The sequence below is a fragment of the Labrus bergylta genome, chromosome 6 (assembly GCF_963930695.1).
Source record: "Labrus bergylta chromosome 6, fLabBer1.1, whole genome shotgun sequence".
NCBI classification, from domain to species: Eukaryota; Metazoa; Chordata; class Actinopteri; order Labriformes; family Labridae; genus Labrus; species Labrus bergylta.
The window spans coordinates 15,325,048-15,353,017 of NC_089200.1; the positions used below are offsets into that span (position 1 = coordinate 15,325,048).

At 40.0% G+C, this 27,970-nt stretch overlaps 1 protein-coding gene across 1 annotated transcript; it reads right to left on the reverse strand.

Moving 5' to 3' along the window:
• Positions 1 to 839: 839 nt before the first annotated feature.
• LOC109987959 (ankyrin repeat domain-containing protein 13C) lies at positions 840 to 26,658 on the reverse strand. Its single transcript, XM_065955811.1, has 13 exons — positions 25,961 to 26,658; positions 24,001 to 24,042; positions 17,145 to 17,249; positions 12,320 to 12,405; positions 11,247 to 11,292; positions 10,256 to 10,322; positions 8,851 to 8,995; positions 7,885 to 8,016; positions 7,230 to 7,391; positions 4,108 to 4,187; positions 3,321 to 3,419; positions 2,829 to 2,929; positions 840 to 2,604 (listed from the first exon to the last, which is right to left on the reverse strand). Exons 1-13 carry the CDS (start codon positions 26,337 to 26,339, stop codon positions 2,474 to 2,476), a joined length of 1,575 nt encoding a protein of 524 aa, XP_065811883.1. The 5' UTR covers positions 26,340 to 26,658; the 3' UTR covers positions 840 to 2,473.
• Positions 26,659 to 27,970: the final 1,312 nt, after the last annotated feature.

Genomic DNA, 27,970 nt, shown 5'->3' on the forward strand with positions numbered 1-27,970 from the left:
ACACATTCAAGATGTGTGTAGCTTGAAATCAAGGCAAAAAAAGACAAATAAATCAGGTTACCCCATCTGATATAACGGTTCAGGAATTAGCACATCAATTGATTGTAAGCACAGGGCAGGGCCGGACCTCAATTCAATGACCTCTGGATGTCCTTTTTCAATGGGATCGCTTTCAGTTTTCAAACAATCACATGGTTCCATACTGGTGGTTGTAATGAACATACAATGTCTAATGATTGTTCAGGAAAGAGGTCATGGTAAAGGTAAGGTGATCAGTCCACTGAGCTATGGTCCTGCTCTCTTTTTAGGGGTATGTTAGGAGTTTATGATTTACCTTAGTATTGCATTTCTGTAAGGAGGACACAATGAATGATGTCAGTAATCAAACAGGTTATTTGACTGTTTCGGCACGGGACGGAATCATACCAGTTGGTCATCTTCAACACATAGGGCATTCACAAAATTTCAACTGAGCTAATAGTCCGGCTCTATTTTGAAGGTTTTGATTGGATTAGAATTGATTGAAGAATAGCATAATTGTAGGTACAACTAAAATAACTTCATTAGAATCAGTTGTTTGTTTAATTCCCTTCTTTTAATGCTGAAAATTATTGTGGATCATCTCACCTTTTACTAAAAACATCGTATAGTTCCTTTGGCTACTGGGTTGTCAGTTCAAACTTTCCCCCACTATGACACCAATGCTCGCAGCCTCCAGTGACTTTTTTTTTTTTTGCTGTTCTCTCTGTTGCTCTGTTGAAAAGATTGATTGCTTTGTTCATCTGATGTTGGTTCATAAACTTGAACCTGTGTAGTGAAATGAATAAACGACAGCAGAATGAAGAGATTATTTCTTTAAAACATTACAAGTATGTACAAAAGAAGAACTGCCAACATGTTAAAAACAACAAACCCTTGAATTAAAGTAATCGGACATTACATTTAAAAAAAAAAAAAAAAAAATCCATACGTTTCCTCTTGCAGAAGACATATTAATATCAGCAGCACAAAAAAGAAAAAAGAAAAGACAACGTAAAAGACAAAGCTGTATGTACATATTGTGTGGGAAGGGGAGGGGGGTTAGTTCTCATCATGTGTAGAAATGGAGAGAATGTACTTAGTTTACAATCCCCAGGTTTGTTCTTTAAACCTGATTTTACAGTTTGTAACATCGTTTACAAAGATTGTTTTGTTGTGCCAGAAACAAAAGGTGTAGATGTCTCAACATATTATGCTTGCTTCCACTAAAAACAAAAATGAAACTGTTGTACCGTACATTTTGCAACGTTTCCGGCAATGTCTTTATTAAACCAGTATAATTCAGATGCAAGTTTAAGGGCTGACTATCACTAAATCAATGTCTGTACACTCAGCTGAATGAAGAGTGGCTGAAACAGATCTAGTGTCCAAAAGTTCAGTGATACTACTCCATGCCCATAAAAGTCAGTGACACACACACACACACACACACACACACACACACACACACACACACACACACACACACACACACACACACACACACACACACACACACACACACACACACACACACACACACACACACACACACACACACACACACACACACACACACACACACACACACACACACACACACGCAGCATAAGTGGAATTCTGCAAATACAGATTTTTAGGTTTTTAATCTACAAATTTCATAAAACCAGGAATTCAGTTTTGTGAATTCTAGATCATATTTATCAGGATAGCTTTGGAAATGTATCTAAAGTTGTTCATGAAAAGGAATTGAGTGTCAAAAACACTGCAATTGTCTCTCCTACACACCTGTCCTACAAGTGTAAGTTAGTTTATATACAAATCATTATCTCATTGATCTCAAGTCGAATACCACAAAACTAAAACAGAATTCTGAAAATTCTATTTAAGGGGAGAAAAATAACCTAAAAAGTCATTTTTGGTGGAATTCCTCCCGAGTGTGTCACACAGTCACATCAGTGCTTTACAACAGGTCAGTTAGAACACATTCCCTTATAAACATTACTGAGAGTTTAACACATAGCATCAACTGAACTGGCTGTCTGTCTTTCTCTTCTACCCCACATACAGCTGACACTCGTTTGATCTTCAATGCCCTTTCACTGATGAGACGTACTGACTCTCAGCTCAAAGATATTTGCACTTCCTGCCTCGGCTTCTTGATTGAAAAAAATTTGAAGTGAGATAAAAGAATCTTCAAGTGTACCCTTCAAAACGCTTAATGCGTGTGAGGAGATGTTGACCCCTTCTGTCACGGCAAGCCTCTATCCGCTCTGATGAAGGCTTTTTTTTTGATCTCTTTTGTGAAACTGTGTTCATCTTGGTGCCCTTTTTGTCGAGGGCTGACAACATAGTAGCTGCTTTTTCTGTCCACTTTTTGTGTTGTAAATCCAAAAGTGTTTTATAGCATAAAATTGCCTCGATGTCAGTTTGTTTCCTTCTCCAGGTTCAGAGGTTAAAGGTCAGGGAAGCGGCTGGGGTCTTCCTTATATTCATTGGGAATGGTAAAGATGGACTGATCAAACTCATCGTAGCGAAACTCCTGAAAAGTCACCGTGGCTGTGATTGTAGGAAAGACAGGGATGTCTGCAGGAAGAGCATGAGCAGAATTACAAATTACATCTTTAGACTTGTACGAGGGCATGCTTTGAAAGTGACTGTGTTTGATTTTTGCAGCATTTTAAATGAGTAGAAGCAAATATTAAATTCCCTTTCAACATCTCCTTTAGTTTAGCTGATCATATATTTATTTTCTACCAATCAACCTTGCAGTGTTTGGTTCTTCATAAAAGATATATACATCAACTTACCGAGTTTGACTGGAAAGCCAGGGGGGAGCTTCATCTGGACAAACTCCCTGAGTTTATTAAAGTGCTTGAATGGTGCAACGACCTCGAGAACGTTCAATAACCTGAAGGAGAACAAGGAACACAGGGTGACAGGTTAACTACTGACGACTAACAAATGAACCCATGGCTGAAATGCAAATAAATGAGCACTTTTTGAAACTTTTGATATTTGTGTTACATTAAATGATTTCAATAAAACAACTAACACATTTTTCTACTAATATAAACACAAATCAATAACTGTAGACTTCACAGGAAAGAACTGTAACACATTGCAAACAAGAAGTTTATTTTATGTAAAGGAAATCATCAGTTCCAATAAACAAAACTTAAAATAAATCACTTCCCTTTTAATCCACCACTTTGCACACGCCAGCAGGAAAGAACTAGAGGGCATTTTGGCAGCGACCTTTTTAAAAACAGTTTGAATGCCAAGTTAAAGAGAACACTCACGATTCAATGCCCAGAGGGAAGTCTTGACTCATGGCTATCGTGGCTTTAAAGTTTTTCTTGCTCTCCTTACAAACCAGCTCTCTGCCTAGATGAGGTGCTCTGTGGGGAGAGAGAATCATCAGACTGTTAGAAGAGCTTGAGGACGTTTTGCAGAAATCTGCCATTTGTCATATTTGACCAATTTAAATCATGTACGGTATTTATGAGTCCTAATATTTTATTGTCATTAAAGTAACACAATCTAATGTCTGTCATATTTCCTCTTGACAGTTACCCAACAAGACCTCAAAGTGTGAGATTTAACATTTCGAGACGCACATTTCAGCAGACACAGGTTTCTTACAAATCTGCATCGACTGTAGTCTACAATGTATATGATAACATAAAATAAATAACTAAAGGAGCCGGTAGCCTATTGGCTATCGTGATCGCCCCATGTACAGAGGCTGTGGTACTCAAAGCGGGGGGCGGCCCTGGTTCAAATCCGACCTGGTGCTCCTTTCCCGCATATCATTCCCCACTCACTCTTTAAAAAAAATCCAAACAAACTACATAAATAAATAACTATACTTTAACCATCTGTAATCTTTATAAATTATGATTACTATTTATTACAGGTTGACTTCTGGCTTTTTGGGAGGTATAATAAAATAGAGGTTTGTTTAAAAGGAGAAGTTTCTTCACTCAGAAATATATGTCTATGATGTCAGTTACATTATTTTCCTTGGTGGTCTGGTTCGACTTGTGAAATTCTCAAATTGAGGTGGTCAGAGATGAAGGTACCTACTTTCCATTGTCAGCAGTGATGTATTCTTCCCAGGATATAGTGTTGGGAGAAGGGGCAGTTAAAGACTGCCGCCGCACTGGCTGTGGAGCAAAGAGACAGAGACAAAGGTTGGACCTTAGACTTATCTTTTAAACGATGTGACTTTATGGTACAGACAAAAATGTAAGTAGAAGGAAACTCTTGCGCTTCAGCTGCTCCGCAAATGAGAGTCGGTGCTCTCAGAGAAGGACCTAATACGTTCAAATTATAAATCAATGGACTCCGTCTCTCAGGGAGAATTCAAAGAAAGTCCTGGAGCACATGAATCATTTAAACCTAATGTTTTTGGGGCGCAAAGGAGTAACATTTTCGAGGCACTGCGTCTTCCTCAGAGTCAAACCTTGACAAAAAGTGAATTTGGCACTGATGGAAAAAACTAAAACTGATGAGTCTTTTAACAGAGAATAGTCTAACATTAAGCTTAACCCATCTTTGTTCCAAATGTGCAGTGACATGCACAGCCCCGGCCAGTAGAGGGCCCTACTACATCTATATATATATCTGGTTAGATAAAACCTAAAAGTCAATTTGGGGATAACAGGTGGATATCAACTTGAGCTGTAGCCTCCATGTACCCTCAGCTCAACATGAATGTTTGCTTTTCAGACTCAGGGTTTTTTTTAACTGTTGCAGGAAAATCACTATATTCAGAATTAAAAGCAGGCCCAATGTTACTCGGCTTTACAGAAAAGATTATTTTCCAGTTATTAAAACGTGTGGTTGATGGAACTAAAGACAAACTATGTTAATTCTCCCGAAAAAACAAAACCTTCCTTTCCTTATTCCTTCTCTTGGTGTTTTGGAGGGAAGATGATGATATCAAATCATCTAAACCTCCTCAGGAAAATGACTCAGCTTGGTCTTCCCGACTGAGCTGTGGAGTTCTCCTTCAGCGACAGTTTATTTTAGGATGCGACAGTCTGTTCTCACAGAGTCTGAACTGGGATGAGCTATTTCCTGTTCCTCCTAAAATGGACTTTCTCCTAAAATGAACCTGCTGTTCTTGCCAGTTTGTTGCAAGCTATGGTTAAATTAAATAAGATAACTAGGGCAGAATAATGGGGATGAATGGCGCGGCTGATGGGACACCTGACTTTGCCAAGAGTCGGCTGTTTGTAGTGCGAATAAAAACGGAGACAAAATCTTCATCCCCACTAGCACAGCAGTCATGACAGAAGTGTTTTGGAGTTTTCACTGTGGGCTTTGGTCTTATTAAGAGCTCTCTTTCACACAGTGTGTATTGGCTCTGGCGTGTTGTTGTGACGAGGACAGAGTACACACAGCCTGCCGAGGCACCGATGTGCTGGTATGTCGGTCCTGCCCCTCCATCATTCCATGGCACCAGGGGTTTTAGCCTTCATCCATTTGATCAATAGTGTCAAGCTCTTTCTGAAATCCTCCCCTGCGCTTCCCCTGTGTCCACAGGCACAAAGCTGACCTGCCTGCCTTGCTGTGGTAAACACAGCTACGTCACCGCAGCTGCTTATTTTCCTCTCACTGCCTACCCTCTAGGGTGGGAGGAGAAACTATTTCCACATCAACACCCTCAAAACACAGCCGGTTCACTTTCACCATGAGTGGGCACTGATTCAAACAAGTGTAAATAGACTGACAGACAACAGAGGACACTGTGATGACACAAGGCCCAGCGCAGAACAAGGGGGGAGTCTACATAAAAACATCTATTGAGTGTTGAGAGGCATTGTCTTTGCTGTGCAGCTGGCTTTCTGTTCAATGTTTAGACAAAGGCTTAGAAAGCAAACTCTGGAATATACTGTGCTTAGGGGATGGTGAGTGTGAGAGTCATCCCTGTGAATTAAGTGCAGCTGTGTAGCTTTCACCACTAGGCAGCAGTGCAGGGACTGATATCCATGCATGGTGGATGAAGGGTGGGGTTGAGCTGTCTCACAATAAACAGTGTCAGGGAGCTGGTGGTTCTGCCTCCATGTCAATACCAAGTAAAATATCAAAGTGACAACATGGGGGAGTCAGATAGGAACTTTCCCACACAAAAAAAAAAAACATGCAGATTTGAGTGACAGAGTCTGACAGGAAGTCCATGCTGGCTCTACAGGATCTATCTTTGATAGATAAGGCAGTGGGAACTGTGAGGTTGATTTAGTCTGAGACTCATGTCCTACCCCAAGGTTCCAGCGGGACAGGACAGTTTCAGGACTGGACTGGTGGTTACGCTGCAGGTGTAAGTAAACATAATGTTCATCCACATTTTGGTACTTAACCTTACTTTTTTCTGTTTAAGTTAAAAACTATAAATGAGCATTTTTTTGTTTTTTTGTTTTCAGCAACACAATACTTACCATCCTTTATTCTACTGTATGCTGAGAAAACATCCAAACACTCATTTGAAAACCTGAATGTCTTTCACTATCTGTAACAGGAAACGGCCTGATTGAACCTGTACAAAAGCAAACAGGACGGGATATGCTGATATGTACCTATCTCACTCACACCAGGAGGACCTTAACTGCGGTACAAGAAACATTTTAGGCAACTAGAGCTGTACTGAAAAAAAAGTTCCTTCTCTACATGCATGTTGTACTTTCTGATGGCTAATGGACTATCTGGTCCAAGTTGGTAGGACTGAATGCCACTGATTGATCAAACACACATGCTGTAGGAAGTGCAACTCAGGAACTGCTTCATCATATTACAAGAAATAACCAAATGCCACTGGTATGACTATTGAAGACGAGGGACAGACTTTGATATTAAACATAGGAAGGGTATTTTTTGTTCCTAGTTTTAGTTTGTCTGCTTCCAAAGTTCATGACACAATTTGGTGAGAAAGGGCTCTATTTTCAGTACATGACGTGAACATCATTGAAGTACAGATTGTAAGCAGAATCTGACACATACAGGAGGCATTGCAGGAGAATATGATGGTTTCAGCATGGAAGCAGGATGTTTGGGGATGTGTGCTGCATGTGGCCCCTTGAATTACATCTTAGGTAATGACTGAGGGGGCTGTTAATTTGATTCTCTGGTGAAATAGCCTCCTTTCTACTCCCATCACACTACCCAAATGACAAGTGATAATCGGCCATATTTGATTCCTGACTCACCTCAAAATTCTGCTCTATGAGATTCCCTCCCTTGCTCAGGCTCTCCATGATGGCTTTGTTCCTCAGGATGTCCTCCTCGCTCAGATGCTCCCGCCTCTTCCTGGACTCCAGCACCAGGCCATTCACAGAGTAGAAATCAGCCAGAAAGTTCCCCACACGCTCCTGGAGAGAGGAAAACGTTAGATAAGACAACATCTTCCCTTGTGTGGGGAAAAAAAAGGAGCGAGATGACAACAAGTCATACCAAATTAACTAATTCAATGAACTATGAGCCTATCGCCTATGGTTCCATTTTGGGGAAACCAAAAAAACCTGACGCTTCTCTGATTTATTCAGATTTATAAGTTATGGCCAAAAACACATGAAGAAGAGTTTAAAAAAAGAAAAATAAGTTTCTAGATCTGTTAATAGTAATGTGAAAGGAGTAGAGAGATTCATGTTTTGGTTCTTTTAAACACATCCAGCAAAATATCAGAGAACTGCCAAGTATTTAAAATATTTCATCACTTTTGTTTTTAAAATCAGAAAAAGTTAAGAATGTGTCAACAGTCTTTGTTCCTTCCAGATCAAACACATATTATCTTTAGAAAGCAGTGACAGTGGGGATAATAATTATGATGATAACAACAAATCAACTACAACCACTGACACCCACCGTCTTGTCTTCTCTGAACAGCCAGCCGGTCTGCGCCCTGGAGAAGGTGATGGACTTAGTGGAGAGCGTGGCAGAATACACATCGCTGCTCATCAAAATATCCACTTCCTCCTCTGTTTCCATCTCTGACTCCTGAACACACACACAGGACAGTATTAGGAAACCAACAGAAGCATCAACACAGCCGTAGAAACTCAGTGAAAGGATTTATCTATTCATGAGAATTCTAAAAAATGTAACTAACTTTTTGAACGCACTCAGACACGAGTCAGGAGAGAAGAGAAGACAAAAAGGCACGTAATGGAGTTTTTAACAGCAAACAGCATAGATGGAATTTTAGTACCGGGGGAAAAAAAGAGATGTGCGAAATTGTGGTGTGTGATAAGTCTTCTGTTTAATATTTCTAGTTACATATATACTGTATATATATATATTTTATAGGAGATGTACAACATGGGGTTAGGATCACACATCTAGCTTACTACTGATAAAACTGAGAAGAGCAAAAACTGCTCATCTGTTATTCTCTTCAACCAAAAGTTTTACGATGCAGAAGAATGATTAAGTAAAAAAACATATTCAAATATTCGTAATCTAAAAATATTCTTAAATCCTTTTCAAGGCAAAAAAAAAAAACACAACAGAAAGTGTGCCAGTTTTGACCTTTAATATGTGAGCAAATGCTGCTTTGATCTGTTCAAGCTCATTTAACACATTTGACCTTTAACCTGTGCGTTGGTCTATACAAGGCACCTGGACATATTGAGTATAACTCTGAGAAATAATGGTGCCAATTTTCTCTATTTCCTGACGTGTTTTTTTTTTTTTCAAACAATGAATCAACAAAGAACTTGGTAGATGATTTTGAGATGAAAGAATCGTCTGTTGGTTGTGATGCACGCTGCAGACTTCAGGAGGTGCAAGTGAGTCTGTAGTCTGTAAGTCTGATGTCAGTGTCTCGCTCACCTCATGGTGTATCCGCTGGTAGACCTTCTGCTCGTTGTCCAGCACAACGAAGGACTCGGAGGGGATGGCGTTACCGTTGAAGATGAAACTGAGGTCGCCACGCTGACACTTCATATCTGAGAAGTCTATTAAGGTAGTGTCCAATCTGTACAAAAACAGACGCACAAAGATGCCCATACTGAGATTAGGTTTATTGTGGGAAATTAGACAGTTGAAAAAGGGAGACAGCAGGAAAAGGGAAATAGTATGACAGCAATAGAGCTTCATCCAGTTTAACACTGGCCAAATGCAAGACACTTGCACACATAGGCGGTAGGGAAAATAGTGTGATGGACATTGCACATTTGCTCTGAAAGTTTACACACAATGTTTATGGTAATCATTGCCATGGGAGACCAACCGTGCGGTTCAAGATTCCCCCCCCCCCCCCCCCAACTCTGATAAAGTTTGTAGTCCTGGAACGAGGCATGACAGCAAAGAGAATCACTGATGTTTCTTGTGAAGACCAGACACAAAGTGGTAGGTGCTGTGGGTAGGTGTGACAGGCCTGACACACTGTAGCACATGAATGTAAATGAACTTTGCTGTGACAGTGTTTCTTTCTTTCATTCCCTCTCTCTGTCTGTATCTCTTTCCCTTTTTTTTTTTTTCCTTCCCTGAAACTCCAGGATAATAAGAGGGCATTTTGAATACCAAATTAGACAGCCTGGAGCAGTTTTAGAGAATAATGAATAGCTCCACATCAAGGATATCTCATCCAGGAACAATACGCAGAGACACAAACACACCCTTGCCTGCACTCACTTCTGTCTTCAGTTGAAGGTATTATGTTATCATACCCAAATATAGATGAATCTGTGTGTGCTAAGGTCTGCTCTTGTTTATCGCACATGTACCCCTGTTATAAGTCTAAAATCCATGTGTTAATGTGTGCATATGCCCCAGTAGTGAGCGCCTCGTGTTAATTTATCCCCACAAGCGAGTCAACGCGCTGCCTATCCACTGTTGTGTCAGCCTTCGTGAGAGTGTCACCGATTTCTGCTGATGCCCTTTGTAAGCAGGGGAAGAAGCAGAATATACACTACTGTAAATGTCCTTCAACAACGCTCTGATTTAAATAGAAACACAGAAGTAAAAGATCGGTGCTCAGAGGTATCGCTCATACTGCCAGGCACTAATTTCACACCCTAGTTAACCAAGGAGGAGGATAGGAAGATACAGAGAGCAGATAGAGGAGAGGTTGTTATGTGCAGGGAAAGATGGCATATTAATAAGAATGCGTTAAAAGTGCCATGCTAGAAGAATTTTTTTTTTCTTTTTTTAGGGAATGATATTGCTGTAAAACTGCCTTTTTTCTTTCTTTGTCTCAAGAAATCACACATTCACATTTGTGGACAGGACTTGCCTGATGTTGATGCCCTGCTTGTAGATCTTACACGCGTCTGAAGGCAGGATTCTGGAGAGCAAAGGCACTGCAACATGAAAAGGTACAGTTAGAACATGTGAAACAACAGCTAAATTTAGAAAGTACACTCAATAATGAAAATCACCATCGTCTTTTAAGCCACGGAGGCATGTAGCTCTATAGACTAGAATTGGCCTATAAAGTGTAGTCCTGCAGGCAGCTACATCTTTAATAGCTCACCAGGTTCAATCACACTAAGATAGAATAGAAAAATCCCCTGCTGTTGCTTTTGCACAAAGATGTATTTTCCCTCCCTCTGATGATATGATATCCGTGTGTGTGTTGGTTTGAAACATATTCTACTCCAAGTAGAGAACTCTTTGGCTCTCTAACCTAAAACAAATGAAAACATTTTGCCAACTGTTGCCACATCAAAGCCTTTTGCATCTTCACAATTTCCATTTACTATTATGCAACTGCTTTACATTTCTCTTCTATCATGCCTTTATTGCATAACCTTGCCCACCTTGTCAATAATTTACAAACACACAGTGAGTTCAGCTGGTGCACACTCTGGGGCCAGACTTGTGCAGACTAACCAAAAGCTGCTTCACCAGTCAGTAAATACATGTAATCTACTGTTACCCACTATGTGTCCTCTGTAACAGTCCACCAGGACATATCTGCAATGAACTAATGCAGATATTGCTTACATTTCTTACTCATAAAAACAGACAGATTAGGAGAAGATGTGTAGGAGAAGTAGGAGTTTGTTTTTATCCTGTGCTCAATGTGAGTCAAGGTCCCTTTGTGCAGAGATCAGCGTGCTCTTACCAGACAGACAGTGATACATTCCATCATATTTTCCAGCCTGTAACACCTTGACTTTTGTTGGAGTTTCAGACTAAATTCTAGTCCATTTACAGGAACGATAATGACTATGAAACAATGTTTTCCATAGTAAGAGAGCAGGAGATGATGCTTGACTCACCCCAGCTTTGGAAGTCCCAGTGAAGCTCTAAGTAGAAGTCTCCAAGCTGCAAATGACAAACACACAACATTTCAATCTGAGGTTAAAAACAATTAGGATGAAGACACGGGGCTATTTGTTCTGTAGCTGGCTTTTATCTGCAGATAAGCTATGCTAAAGCTTTATTAATTTTACAAACTTGAAGAAGAGAAATCCAGATTATTTAGCAAAGCTTCTCCGCTTGCAGAGGAGGCTTGACTGCCTGATTATCCTGTGAGGTGTCTGGAAGGCACCAACAGACTTTTGTCATCTCAACTGATGGTCTCAATCTGGCCTCTTAATAATGATGTCATGCTGATGAAGCTTAAAAAGAATCTCATCCTTGGCTCATCGACGTCATCATCATCATCCAGGAAGAAATACATCCCCTCACTGCCATGACTGACTCGAGCAAATTAATGACAACTTGTACATTAAGGCTCAAGGTGGAAATCCACTAAACCACGCTAAATGTACCTCTGACCTGGAGCTGACAGCTGACCTGGGAGTTAAAACCGCCAGATGACTATGACATACATATGTTCTGAAAAGCATATATGCCTTTAAGTGCATGGCAATTTTAAATGTAAGTGTATGTTGAACATATAGGCAGACAGCTGCAAAATAAATCTGTGCATAATAACTGTGACTTTGATGTCGTCAATAGCTACTTGTTTACAGTGTGTGTGTGTGTGTGTGTGTGTGTGTGTGTGTACTTATGATGTCAGACCAGGCAGCTGTAATAGCACTTCAAGGTGTCACTTAGGCTCAAACCTCACAACTTTAAATGTGTCAAGGTAATAATGTTGTGTCTGTATACTGTATATGTGTGAGTGTGTGTCCCTCCTGGCTTTGCTTTGTTGTGATGACAGTCATATGGAAATGAAAACTTGACTGATCTAGGGATATTTGTATATATGACCGTGTAGTTTGTTAAGCTGTATGCAATGAAAAAGAATGAGAAGTAGGAGGTTCTGATGAGCAGAAAAAACAAAGCATTAAGACAAAAGGAGCAACACTGATAATACGATCACATTTTTAAAAAAAGCATTTACTTCTTTAAGGGCTTTCAGCAGCTTGGGCCTCTTGTCCTCCACAGTCTCCCTGGACTGTTGCTTCAGCTTCCTCAGTAGTGCTGTGACTGAAAGGCACAGTGAAACAAAAAGGAGAAGAATGAAGAAGAAAGACAAGTGAGACCAAAAGCATGAACAGTAAAGCGAGCTTTCAGCAGCTTAGGAAAGAAAAGCAATGGCTGAAGAGATTTTTTTATTCCAGAGAAAACTGTTGAACAGTTGAATGGAGAACTGCCATTTGTTTCCCTACTTTAACATCTAAAAGTGAACTTCTTTGATTAACATTTTGCTTTACTGCATCTGATTCTAACACTTTATCCAAGATGAACATTTAGAAATGTCATCAACAACTTTTTTTTTTTCACTGTGTTGCTTGATTTTTGGCAAACTTCTCTACATGACATGCAAGCCAGTCTCCTTAAACCGTGACGAGTTGTCCTGCACACTGACAGAAGCCGCTCCTAACTGATGTTAAAACAATGAGTAAGAATGTTAACATAATGAAAGAAGGCAATGAAAGAGTGTGAGCAGGCAGCACTTCTTATTGCTGGATCATCCTTTATCCACCTAAATCATCCAAAATTTGACAAGAACTTTATTTATTCATATCACAAAAATAAAAAAAATGTAGCTACATGAATTAAGCAGATAAGGGACAGTTCTGATTTTGCCTCTCTTACTCATCATATGGGCTGTGGTTTGAATTTTACAGGAGCACATCTTTTCTGTATGAATCCACTGGAAGTCACCTCCATTATCACAGGAGCAGCCTCATTATGCTAATCCGAGCAACAATGACACATGCTAAAGGCACAGATCACGCAGTTCACAGTAACGACGGCTTTAGGCTCAGAGATGTGCTGACTTCCCAGAGCCAGATGGGACACTCGCGCCTGCATCGCACCAATCTCCGCACGCCGCCTGCAGGGATCAAAACGTACCAGGAAGTTCAAAGGGAACGAGCCAGCCAGATACGGAGCTGCCATCTAATGAGCTGCGCCTTTAACCTCCTTAATGACCTAGGGGAGAGACAAGCTCGCAGCAGAGACTTTAACCATGGCGGGTCACATTAACAAGCATTCAAAGCTCTTTAGCCTATTGGCTGCGAGAAATTGTCATGTTTGTGGAAAAATAGGAGGATTCACACCCAACCAGCAGGCATTTGTTTCATGGCTAGTTGCTGTTGTTTATAGGGGGGAGTGCATTACTCACTGACATAATTGTGCAGCTTTGATAATGCCAGATGGGGATTAAATGATGACATGACTGTGCCACTAATAAACTAATGGAAACAGTAAGAAAAAAAAAGAAAGAAATCTGCTTTCACACCCATTTTATGTGACAAGGAGCTTTGTGGACGTATGCCACCATCATAAGCCTAGCTAGCTCCTGCCGTCCATGCGGTGAGTCAACATACACAAACATGTTCTTCACATTGTCTTACTGCTGCTCCCTATGAGGTAGCACAGGAGGGGGCAGTGATGGTAAAATAAGGCCAAATGAAAGCTCAGGCACGCACACATGGATACACATGACGACACACGCGCCAATTGAGACAGACACAAGTACAGGACCAGGGTGTCTCTGCGGCCCGGCTTAGTAATGAGTGTGGACAAGCTCTGGACGGGGCTCCTCCTGATCCTCGCTGCCTCTCAGTGGGACCAGGAAAAAAAAAAAAACTGCAATCCAACCATCTGGCCACAGACCACCCAGCCAACACAGGCTGAGAGACTGACGCTGATGGCTTTAACGCTAACCCGAACTGGCTCTCCATGCTGGCGCTAACTCACCCAGATACTGATTAGGGCACCGTCCTGGCAGTAATTAGGCGAGTGATCTCAGTAATTTTACCCCTGCACATAAATGAAAAGAGGCAGCTTCAGGACAATTTTGCATCAAAATCACTACCGCGACAACACAGCTTCCATTTGAACAATTCAGGCCTGAGATCTAACTGGAGGTTTGCTGCTGCTGCACAGATCTGAAACCACAAGTATTGATTGACACAGGTATGTAGTGTGGAAATGCACAACAGGCAGCAGCTAGAAGGACATCTGATTATAGTGATGCTTCAACTTAATAGGCCATGGTGAATACATTATCCAAGACATTAAAAAAAAAAAAAAAAAAAAAAAAAAAAGAGTCAAAATAGTCAAATTAAATGAAGATAACCCACAACATGTGGAATGCAGTGCTCTTAATATCATTCTAAAATCAATTCTACCAGCTTTTAAAAAGAAAAATACTTAAGGGGGATCTGGTCTCCTCCGACTTCTAGTCACAAACATGGACCACAAATTGTTTTCATGTAACCCTCTCAGTTTTAATGGAAAATGACATCACTCTGCAATGAAAGCAGCAGTATTCGAGTTACAGGCCAGCAACCAACATACAGTGTGACAACAATATAATAACTGACTGAAATGCTGCTGTTCACTGGCTGTACTGTAAAAGCCAATTTCCCATCTTTGACTGTTAGAGAATAACACCTTAATAGGAGCAAAGCTTCCTATTATTTTCTAAACACAGCCCAAATGAAACTGTGTTCACAAAACATGAAGAGAGATAATCATTGGTTTTAATGTCACATGACCTCAGGACATGGAGACACAAGATCTCTTCATCGGTTGTGTTTTAAAATGTTTCTTTTATATGTTGTTTGTAATTTTAGAATTAGGCAAGAATCAGCGAAAGCAAGCAAGCTGTTCCCTGACTAATAAACACCAACTCGACTGTGACACCCTTTTAACAAGCTCCTGAAGCTGACAACCCAGCTGTGTGGAGGACAGAAATAGCTCTTAGTGAGCAAAACAAAATGATAAAATCTATTTCTGAGCCACATTTGTGCTTCCTTGTTCAAATGAAAAGCTGTTTGTAACACAGCTCAGGTGACAAATACATTAAATCCCAACACAATATGGGACGACATCAATGGAAATTAGCCCAGAACAGAAGTTAAAAATGACACAGTATTTTTCTTATTCATCTCATTCAACAAAATGTTCGCTTTAAAAAAAGACAGCTTTATATAAATATATTGCCAAATACTGCAATGCACACTGCTTTAGTTGGATAATGATATGTGATTTTTTTTATTCATTTTCAGCACTTTCCAGGCCTGGACGTTTTGCCTTACAATAACTCAAACAAAGCTCCCATGTTTTGATTACCTCACAGACTTGACTTACACTGACTCAGCTCAAACTGAATATCTAACCAGGCAGGGCTCTGCAGGGTAAAGCCTTTAACATAACTCCACATTTATTGTGCTGAATGGAGGAAACAGTCAGAGTTTCCTTCAGCAACGTTCCTCTTTTATGACATTGAGGTAGCCAGGTTAACGTTTATGGAAGGAACACAAAGTGTTATCTTTCTATAAATTGCAGACTCAGCATGGCCTAGATTAGCTGTCACAAAGGGGCTCTTATCAGTGTTTTAGAGCAACGTTAAAAAAAAAAACAAAGAGGGTCAAACAGCAATGACAGTCCCTTTCAGTGATGGAGTTTTTGATTCAGTGAAAAATGGCTGCAGTCCTCTTCCCTCTAACCTTACACTCTTTAAGGTCTCTGAATCACTTTATTGTAAGTGTGCAAATCATTATTTCCTATATATTACAATATTTTAATTTGAGATTTTATGTAATTTCTAATATTGATTTGAACAATATCCAGACACAAGACTGTAGCCAGATTTTTTCCAAGAGGTAAAAAAGTAAAAGGTGTGCTCTTAACTCAAACACAATATGTGTCATGCAGTTGCATCACATGGCGGTCTGTGCAAGCTAGACGTGGTGAGGAGGAACTGACAATTGTACCGAAAAATGGTACTCCATTAGAGGCTAGAGTCAATAGAAACACTTGTAAACCTGCTAAGGTAAGTAAGAGGCATTAGAGAGTTAATTAGAGGAGATGCAGTCAATGGAGATGCTTTAAGCTGCCTCCCTGTATGATTGCTTAGTGTTGGTGCCAAGTGGCTGTGCTTATAAGCCCATACTCTTTCATCCTAACAGCCGAGCAATTAAAGTGAAGTTGAAGATTTTAACATGAGCCTTTCAGCTTCACTGTAGCCGATTTATAAATGTCTCCATGTGACATTGTACTTTGTGCAGGAATAAGGATACACACAACCTAGCAAAATGGGGGCACATATTTCTTAGATCCCTGTTGGTATACATTGGTAGGACTGATATAATAACAGTATTTGTCGGTTAAAGGATCAATTAAGATAATAAACAAATAGTTGTAACATAGTTATAACACTGGCCCTTCAGCCTGCGTGTAGTTTAGTAGCAGTTTAGCTCAACACACTTAGTATCTGTAAAACCTAACATGAGAATATCACTGAAATAAAAATGAGTTCATGTAACAGAAGCTATGTATTTGAGAATATATGCACAATACTTAGACAATATCAACCTATTTGTAATTTAAGTTTGAGCTTTTGTGAACTGTGGGTTGAAAATAAAGCCAGACGGGGGCCTGAACCTAATCAGCCTATGAGGAGAGAGAGAAACATCTAGTGAATTGCCTTTCATAAGAGCACAAAGCCAGAGGGCCTTGAGGAATGTCCCCTCACTCTGAGGCACAAAGGAGGCAGGCCTGCATCATGACCTCGCCTGGACTCAGCAGCGTGGAAGAATGTGCAGAGGCAACAGTTGATTTGCATCTGTTGATCAGAACTTTTCTTCCCTTCATCACAGTTTTGAGATGAAGAAGAAGAAGAACCCAAACTGACGGACAGCACATCAACTTCATGTTAGTGTGTTACAGCGGTGGTAGTACTGCTGGAGTTTCAGTGAGTCACTTACTCATTTGTCGGTCTCCATAGCTAATGGCCTCGGCAAGAGGGCTCCATCCCTGAGCATTCTTCACCTTCACAGGTGCATTGTGGGCCAGCAGCAGGTGGGCACACTCTGTAAGAGCGACAAGAGGACAATCAGGGGCGAACAACAGCTTTATTTATTTTTTCTCATAACTGAGGCAAACAAGACACAAATGAAAAGTATGCACACAAAAAAAAAACAGCAGCACAAACAACACTGGAGAGGAAAGAGAAACATATTTACATAAATATGTGCTTTCCAAACATGACTCAGTCATCCCAATACAAAGGCCTGTTTGTTTTTAGTCTTACGTGCAGATTCGGGGGAAGAAGGGATGGTGCTTGAGCACATTCAAAGTGAAGTTTACCTGCAGTGAACCTGTGTGTGTTGTATAATAAGAACAGCTAATCTGTGGTGTAGTGACAACCAGTGATCTATCTAGTGAGTTTCTTCTCAGACCGCGAGTAACAATCCCAGATGTTCCTTTCTGCTTAGAGGAGGGTTATATACAACTTAAGAGAAAATAGAACACATAATAGCTTTTGAAAGTATTCAGCCATAAGAATGTAAAATATGAACATGCCCAGCTTTACTTGTGGTGCTGAAAAAAAAAACCTATGAGACCGTTGATGCGAGGTCTGCAGTGCATTATTATCATTGCTAACCATGTTATTGAGGACTTGTGGCAGACTTTCCTTCTGCAACAAGAATACAGGTGGGCAGGTGTCTTTTTTTGTAAGAGCGCTTGATTATTGATTGCAAGTGAGTTGTACAGAGAATTCCAAAACATCTGGCACAAGATTCTCCCATTTAAATCCTCCCTGAGGTAAACTGGAGGTGTCTGAGATGATGTTAACTCAAGCAATCGCCCCTTTTGACAAGGGCAAATCCATACTCATGGCCTAAAGTGTGCGACTCCTGAAAAGGAGGAAACTGGTTTTCAATAAAGAGGAATAAATACATTCAACAGAAGATTTGTGTTGTTACCAAAAATGTGTTTTTAAAGGGAAAAACTTCAACTCAATACAAATACACGTTTGTATTTCTGATGTCCTGATTCTAAACTTCCACAACCCCATACAAAACGGCCACACATAGAAGAAAAAAATAATTGGCTTCAAACATGCACAGGTGGACAAACCTGTTTAAACACTTAAAGCTTTAAACATCCTATCCCCGGGAGTTCAATAAGTTGGGGACTAATGAGCTCCTACTTGTCATCAACTTTGATGTTGCTATGGTGACAAAACAAGCCCAAGAAACTAATTGTAACTGCATTCCAACACTGTGCCACATTTTCAAGCAATGAACCAACCAGAAGCAAGTGAAGGACACTTTTACTGGTTTTACTTTCTGCTTCCTTTCTCTCCACAAACTCTGCTGCACACCCTCAGTTTTTACTGATCACACATTTATCACACACTCATCTGACTGGACTTGGAAGTACATTTTGAAACACTTATTGACTGCACTCTGCTGTTTAACATGCGATAATTACTGAAGAAGTTTCCTTCAGCATTTGATCAGAGTTATAAAAACAGTCCTCGTCTTGTATGGGGACAGATTGTGTGTTGGATTGAGATGACAGCTGACATTAACTGCAGAGCCATATGAGACCAATGGTTACACAACACTCTCTATCCTACTTCAGGGCCTATACTGCTATAAAATGAGCGAGGAATCACAGGAGTTACATGTCAAACTAAACAAAAAGACAACCCAGAGAAACTATCCGAGCTGTTCTTTAATTCCAACTGTGGGAAAGCAGCCGAAAAGCTTTATCCCCTTCTCTGTGGCGAGATCAGCAGTGGGTGCAGCACAAAAATGTCTTCACTCGCACCATTTCAACAAACTACAGCCAGCCAAAAATGAAGCCATGGTGTTCCGGCTCGGCTGTCAGTTTTGTCTTGACATCATTCATTATAATGTTGGCATCAGTGCCAGTCGCTGCCTCAGCATTGGACAGTCGCAGACAGTCACAGGCCCTGAAAGCAGCAAAGCACTCAAATGTAAAGCAGAAATGCTAACTGCTGAGTGCATATGAAGGGCGTTCACTTGATAGCAAAGGAACTTTATTAGAGCTGCCTGTTACACTTCCTTTAACGTCATTTTAATGATCATGTAAGTGGTCAAAAGTCACAAAGAAGCTCTCCGTTCATACACTCTTTCATTGCAATCCTTTGAGTCAACCCTATTAGTCATCAAACTGGTTACAGCCCTCATGTTCAGACTTGTTTCAATGCTAAACATCAGAATGAAAGCTATTAAAGAAATGCCTTAAGTAGTTTACCTACAGAGCCAGAGTGTCACACAGAACCAGTGTCATATAGTCTAAAATACCAAGTCCTCCCCCCCCTTCCTGGATCTGGATCTACATACACTATCTGTTTTATTAATGAGAAAGAGGCCAGGGTCTCATACATTCTTTATGACAGAGAGGAATACATTTTGAAACTCCTAATTAAACACTGTATCCACACAACAAAGAGGAATACGGCTGTAGCAAGTGTAGGTATACACGAAAAAAAAATAGAGCTTTCAGGCTATATTCTTTACAGAGACAATTAAAAGCAACATGATCCTGGTCATGTACTCTCCAGCTTTCCTGAAGGTGAAAGTGTGGAAAAGGAAAATGAGAAGGAACAAAGACAGGCCGAAGAGAAGTCCTTGTAATCACACGAGGGGAGCAGCTGAGGTTCAAAGACTTCGCTCATGACTCGTCTGAATTTGATTTCTTTTAAACTTCTGCCCAGTTCTCCTCCTGCGTGATCTGCAACTTCAAGTACTGAACTCAGAAATGTGACTTCTTTAGTACGATTGGCAAAAAAAAAAAATTGCCCGTATTTTTTCATGCTTTAATTAAATAAGGAAGCAGTGCTGGCTCTAGGAAAAGGGGGATGTAACTGCTAAGTGCTTCACTAAAAGCCTTACATCGGCAGACAAAAAAAAAAAAAAGAAACAGACCTCACTGTGTTTATGTATTAGTGTGATCCGTGCCTTGTGGATGGAGCTGCTGATAACAGAGGTTGATGTCGAGTGCTATAGCGCTTGCTTTCCGATGTAAGCCTCCCCTCGGGCCTTTGACCTAAATATCAACCTGCTAAATCCAATGATTGTGTAATAATAATGACAACATTCAGCAGATATACATTACATAAGCATGGAGGGAACAGCCAGGCCAAGTGTCCTGTACAGTGAATCTGCTAGCCTGTGGTCGGACCTTAGCCTTTCAGGAGTAGAATGTCCAGCTTTGAGTATTTAAACAATACTGATGAAAATATTGGAATGATTTGAGTCCTCACTGTGTATGGGAAAAGGTATTTTACACGATCCATTTTAAATTCTATAAATCTGTAGTAAAGATGCTTTCTCATTTAACAGTTTGTGTTCTACTAATTAACATCATCTACACTTACATCATTGTAGAAATACCAGTTTAAAGAGAAGAGGCATTATACAAAGGGCCTTTACTTAGGGTTGAATTATTTTTGATTCATCTCCAGACAATTCCATTTGATTGAGAATATCAGGCATCTTTGCTTGAAAATAATTAAAACAATTAATAGATTTTTTTAAATAGTTTCTGGTTGGGGTACCCAACTGGCTCTGGTTGGGAATTGATTCCCTTAACCAGTAGCAGCAGGGACCATACCTTACAAGTCATCTGCCTATTCTGAAATCATTTTCTTTCCTTTCATTCAGTACTCACAGATAACAAAAATAAAGTATAACTTCCTCCACAAAAAAATGAAAATCAGTTTTTTGGGTATTTTTATTTTATTTTTAAAGCTCTTTGTCCTGCAATACATTTACTTTAATCAAATGTAATTTGTAGTTTTTGTAGTTGTTGCTTCTCTGTACTTTTCGTGTAGGAAGCTGAAAAAGAATAATCAAACTTCAGCTCACTCATTTGAATCGAAAAAGAGAGCCGCCTGGATACATTAACATTTAGCCTATAACTCATTAGCTTGGCTGGCTTTCCAATTCGACCTGGCATGCAGTGGTGAAAGTATTGATAAAAGAACTCTCCCTCTGGGTCTCTGGGTTGATTGCACATGCAGGAGGTGTACAGAGGTGCTGCTCTAGTCACTTACTACTTCAACAGAGGAATGAGAGAGGCAGCGCTGGGATGGAGAAATAAAGTGCTAATCTAATGCTTCACTGCGTGCATTGGCTACAGATGGAGCGCTTGTTAAGAGGCTCTGTGGGTTGTTAAAACCCCGACATCACCACCCATTCTCATCTGGGCTGGGTACATCTGTAAACAGGCTTTTTCACTCACTTCCTTTCCATCGATCACACACACTCAGTGACCGAATCAAACAGGAGTTGAGGAACAACATTGGCACAGTTCCTGAGGTTACTGATGTTGTTTTTTTCTCAAGACAGAATTGTGGTTACTGTGTGCATTATGAGAGTCTAATGTCCACTCTTGCTTTAACTGGTTATTGTTCTATAGGGACAGCCTTTTAAAATTGCACTTTGGCCTATCAGATGAAGACTTTTCCTGTCCTGGGCTGGCTCATAGGCTCCACTGATCACTAGATTTATTCTCTCTTCTCTTGGTGTTACCTTTGCAGCAATGGGAGCTGATATCAAACCTCTGGGGGGGGGGGGGAAATAGTGTCTTTCCTTTGAGGACACGGCAGGTAAAATTCTTCAGGAGATTACGGTGTCATGTATAGAACTCTGACCGTGGTGTAACTGTTAAATGAGTGGTGAAACCGTATAATTTACTGTATTTCAGGGTTTCATTTCAAGCAGAGGAATTCAGCAGTTGCTTCAAATTATGAGTCATATAAAGAGTATTTAATTAATAGAAAAAGTAACTCGTGGTTGGTTGGTTTTATTAACCTGTCTTAGTTTGAAATATATTTGCTTACTTCATAGACTGTTTCTCAAGAATTGACAGACGTATTGACGAAGCCCATTAGGCCTTTTCTTTTATTGAAATGTTTATGTCATTCTTAAATCAAAAAATTGCCAAAAATCCTTTGCTCATAACTTTTACAATACACATTCACCTCTTCTTTTCCTTATATTGTTTTAAGCTCTCTATATTTGGGTTGTGGAGTTTTGGTCGGACAAGGAGAAACATATGAAAAGGTCTGAGATATCTCAAGTCCTAAACAGAGAAAATAACAGATAGCAGATTCTTAGTTCACAGAAATAATTTTTAGATTTAGCAGCAGCACAAAAAATGTCCCTGTAATAGCAGTGGACGCTCAGCATGATAGATTTTTCCTCAAAGAAATATTAAGCGTGGATAAAGCATTATGGTTTGATGTGATGTGCTCAGTTGTTACCTTCACAAGAGAGCCGGGGAAGATTAATTTTCTCAAAATAATTCTGCGTAGCAATAACAATACTAATGCTCTCTCCTAAGTATGTAGTCCTGTATGTCATTTGCATTGGCAGAACCCCATTTATAAGACGTGAATTGTGCTGTTACACAGTACTATGTCTTACCTGTACAACAGATTAAATCAAATTAACAGCGTCAAAGATACGGTCATTCGCAGCCTTGTAAATCACACAGACATTCAGCTGTACAGACAACAGCATTGTCCTCTCCATCCCATCAGACCAGCCACACCCTGACTATGATCTCATGCTGTAGCCTTCAGCCTGTCTGGCCTGAGCGTCCCTGGAGGACGGGGAGGCTGCTCAGTCAGGAGATAGGCAACCTCATTAGAACAATCGATTCTATAGCGTCCCATCCGCCACTACACTTGGTCCCTTGCAGTCTGAATTACCAATAGGCAGCAGCGGGGCCTTCACACACACGCGGGTGCGAAGGGAACTGAACTTTGTCAATGTGAAATCAATTGAAACCTGCGCTCGAATGAGAGACACTAAACAAACAGGAACGTGCAGTATAAGTAACCCTATATGCTTTGCTATGAGCCGGCTGCAAAAAACAGGGGGATTAATTTTTCAAAAGCATGTTCTGAAGACTCCGTGTGATATTTAATGTAGGCATCGCTTCACTGAGGGGCAGTGCATTAATATTTGATGCACATGCTTTCAGCTAAAAACAAATCCATGAAACAACTTCTACAAAGCTTTGACATCATGACATACGTAATTAAGATGACAGATTGTTTTGCTAGGATTTGTAAAAACACAACTTGCACCACTTTGATGTTCAAGTTGTTGTTTTTTTTAAATACTCAGTGCTGTATCATTAGTGTGAAACACGCCAAAAGAGAATGCTTTGTGCCATTTCCATCACAAGACACCCCCCCCCTCAACAAAAAATAAATAAATAAATACTATGAATATAAAAGTAACTCTTTAATAAATAACAGCGTAAAAAACAAATATTGTGGAACCTGAAAATTAAATGTTTAATCTCTGCACTAATGATCTCATTTGCCAGATATAAACCCATTGAACCAGAGGTGGAACATTTCTCAGACCGTAGCCGCAGAGGGGATCCTATTTCTTGGAGAATCATCAGTACCTAATCCCCACTAATTAAATCTGTTCCGATAATTTCTATAATTGTATTAAAAAGATTTGTTTTTTCTTGCTCAATCTCAGTTTTCATCATGGCTATAATGAACAAACCAAACCTCTTTATTCATGCAAGAGAATTTTGATGTCTGGGATTCGTGTAGCGGTCTGTGACAAATGTCTGGTAGTGGTGCTTAGCCGGACAAATGCACACACAAAAAACAAAGACATCTAAATGATACACACCCACAAACACACAAAATAAAATAAATTTGAAAACATAAAAACACGTAGAGTCGCAGACAGATTTGTTTAAAATGCAGAGACAGAGAGAGAGAGGAAAATAAAGCACATGGAGGTGAATCTTTGGAAAATGACTCACCTTTGTGCCCCATCATGACAGCCAGATGCAACGGTGTGTTTCCTATAGGAAGAGCAAAAAAAACAATGAGGTCGTGGACTGCATTTGATTTTCACAATAAGAGAGGAGAGTCTGTGACAAGCACTGTCACACTCTGAATCAGTTAGATGGTTAAACTGGGAGGTAGAATCCACTAAATTCAAAATGACATGGTAAGTATTTTTTGTGCTCCAACCGTATCAAGCAATATTATAGTCTATTAACCTTCGGCACCCACTCACCACCCTCCAAAAAGAAGGAATTTAACTGACTGCATTGCATATTCAGAACCATGAAGTAAACACTGAATAGTAAGAAATACATTTAGGGAAAGTAACATTTAAGCCAGGTTTGGATAAACTCAGGTTTTCCTTCCCAGGATGTCAAATGTGCCTCATAAGCTTTTGGAAAATCCCTCAAGAGGAAGCCAACATGCCCTGTCAGCTCCTTCAGGCTTCTCTTCCAGGAGAGGAGTGGTGGGAAGGTATCCAAAGTAAAGAGGGCCTGCCCTGTAGAAGCCCTGATGAGGGTGAAACAACAAACTGGGGATCTGCCAGCGGTTCCACTTTACATTGTGATAAACTACAAAGGTAGGACAGTGGTACAACTGAGACTCCATCAATCCTACCTGCAGGTCAGGTTTCTCTTTCAATTTTTTCCCCCTGAAATTGTGATATATCTGTCTCTGAAACTTTGGCCGTCAACCCAGATTTAGTTGAGGTGAAGTGAATTTTATTTGCTTACTTAAAGTAATTTTCCTTTAAAATATCTGTGTTTGTCTCACTCTGGATAAGCCAGTCCTTGCTCTCAGTGGGTTGTGTTGCGATTCTTTCTCCAGTATTAGATATAAAAGGTTCCATAACTTTTAAGAATCTATAACACAAGTATCAGTTTTGATATTAAATTGTTTTAATTCTGTTTAGTTTTTTTTCCAGTGTGAGAACTTTCCGTGTGTTACTGTTAATATCAATGAAATGAAATTAGTTAAACTTACAAGGACAGAGAAGCAACTAAATAACTATATTTAGATTTTATAAACGATTATTATTTCAAAAAATATTTATCTGAAAAATCAATGATACGGCTAGTGGTGGCTTCATGCTCATTTTCTACTGATGGTTTTTGACATCGATGAAATTCAGGTTTTAGTCCATATCCAGTGGAAGCTTATCAAATGTGCCAATAAACACACAAACTGCTGCTACAGAGACAAACAAACCTTCAACACACTGAGCAAATCTTTGAAATGACAAAAGTTACATTCCTAATGACACAGCAGGAGGCAGAAGTCCTGTTTGACACCAGGTTTTGTTACACCAGGTTTTACCTGCAGAACAAACCACATTCCAGTGCTGACACTGAGCTCAAGCAGGCTACAGGTCACCTCCTTTTTTTTTTTCTTTTTTTTTGGCACGTGAACCGGAACAAAACAAGTCTGTGCTTTTGTAAAGTTCAGGGGAGGGTTTCTTTAAACACGGTGGTGTTAAGTTATGTTATCTGATCAGACTTTGCACTGCAGGAGAGGTCCTATCAGTCTCCCAACAGAACCCCTGTCTTTTAGACATGGGAAAAACCCAAGATGATCTCCTCCAGGGTGCGTGAGACTAATTCAGATGATGAGGGATCTCAAAGTTGCACAAGAGAGGGGACTGGAGCCTCTGAAAACCGTAATTCTTAGCCACCTGTTTGGTCCTGTTTCCCTGAAGGATCAGATGTGATGACATTTTGGGTTAGGGTTAGTGGTAAGTGGTGGAATCAAACAATTTCTCATTTTGATATCAGTTACCCAAGGCCTGCAGTGGCAAAGAGAAGCCTCGCCTTTTCCTCATGCTGCTGGAGACTGATGGCCTATTAGCCGACTAAAACTAAGCTTCATCAGACCTTGAAATTGTGGAATCATTATAATGGATTTTGGGGGATGCTGAGAAGCTGACAAACTCACCGTGCACGTCCTTTTGGGTGATATTCTGCGTCCGTATGAGCGATGACAGGCGTCGGACATCTCCTTTAAACACACACTCATGCACCGGAAAGTCCTGCCCGGTCCGGATGATGGGGTTCTTGTTATTGTCATCGATGACTTCTGACGATGACAGCGTGTTGGTGTTGGCGTTAATCTGCGACTGCTGGTTCTGCTGCTGTGTGGATGAAGACTTGATTAACTTGTGATTGCTGAAGATTTTACTCGCTCTGCTCTTGCTGCTCGTCTTGGAGGCGGCGGTGAACGTCCCGGTTGCAGCCTCCTCGTCCGGCTCCAGTAAATCCTCGTCCTTGCTCGGCCTGTGGTCCTTGCGCAGGGAGCGGATCTTCTCTCCGGTCATTATTATTATTATTATTATTATTATTTTTAAACAGGTGAAGCTGAAGGAGCAGAGGGTGTCGTCTCTGACCCTCCGAGCGACCTGATGCGATGAGCCAGCTGGAAGTCTCCTCGCAATCGCAAACACTGAAAATTGTACAACATGAAAAACACTTGCCCTTTAGCCGTACAGATAATTAAAAAAAAAAAAAAAAAAAAACGTCGGTTCGAAGACAGACCGGTAGAAGCTCCCGGTTGAACGGTTTACACAGAAAACAAACACTTTGCTCTCCTCCTACCGTCCAAAGCTGTCGTCACTTATTGGTTGCTCTACAACATAAGCGGCTCCAGTTGACTACTAAGGAAGAGTCGACGCTTCCGCTCCGTACTATCGCGAGAGTTCAGGAAAGGTTACTAACAGTCACTTTGCAAACACTACTCCTACTCACTCTTTTTTTTTTTTAAATTTTTTAAATATTTTTATTGAAGGGTTTTTAACTTAAAACAAAAACAGGCAATGGGGAAAAAAATACAAGGAAAAACTCTAAACATAAATTATTCAGAGGCTATATGTTCCCAACCCTGCATTTTAGAAATTCCTGCCTGTTTATATATGTCTCTAAATACATACATATACACATACATATATATACATGCACTTACTCACATACATATACCCATCCTCACACATACATGAATACACATACTCAAAGTGCACATATACAGTATATACTTACATACACATGTGCCGACCATATACATACATTATTATTATCATAGTCCCCTTTTCTTTTTTCTTCTTCTATTTTTTACTCCTACTCATTCTTATCGAAAACCCATGATGTGAAGTTGCAAAGAGGGGCTAAGTTAAACAATTAAGAAGGCTCATTCATATGAGGAAATTAAATAAAAACAACAACTGTAGTGTTTTTTCTGGTATTTATAAAAGACAGAATTATGTGGTTATCACATATGGGACTACTCGTTTCAGGCTATATCAATTAAGAAGGTTGGGTTTTTGTATTCTGATCATTTGGTTAAATAAAAGTTCCAATATCTACAAGTTTACGCTATAGTAAAAAAAAGTTGAAGTGTAGTCAGAATTTATCAAGCATCAAAACGTGAAGTGCATGGCCTTAGATATTTTGGAGAAAAAAAAAGACAAAAACATTTCTCAATTAAATGTAGGAAATCCAAAGTTTAAAGCATACAAACAAAAATGCTTAACACTGCCTCCACCTGCATGGGTGCAGTGCCTGAAAGGTTGCTTTAGTTTGGTTGATTTACTTTAGTCTTTGTTCATTTTTCATTAAATTATCCTAAGCACACTAGTAACATAAAGTGTTAAAATATGAGTATCTTTCAGAAATCAGACTTTTACTAATGATCATGTTACAAACCCGTCTGTCGTTAATTGGTCCATTATTGTCTTTTTTTTTGCTTGCACGTTTCAGCTCCAGCACAACTCTGTACATTAGTGTAGGCTATAGATACAAATAAAAAAATAATTTCAGATTTTCTTCCTCTACATTTAATCTAGGTAGACTGCTTTGTTCTCAACATAAAATAGGTTTCCATTGCACAACAAGTGGTCTATTACAGTGAAACTTTTATATCGAGAGTATTCAGTTTGAGAATTGTACAAGGTCCATG

Coding starts and splice junctions, on each gene's coding strand:
- LOC109987959 (XM_065955811.1), bottom strand. CDS start 26,339: ATGACCGGAGAGAAGATCCGCTCCCTGCGCAAGGACCACAGGCCGAGC. Junction 8,017..8,850: donor ACCAGCGGATACACCATGAG/GTGAGCGAGACA, acceptor GTGTGTGTTCAG/GAGTCAGAGATGGAAACAGA. Junction 7,392..7,884: donor TGTTCAGAGAAGACAAGACG/GTGGGTGTCAGT, acceptor TCCTCTCTCCAG/GAGCGTGTGGGGAACTTTCT.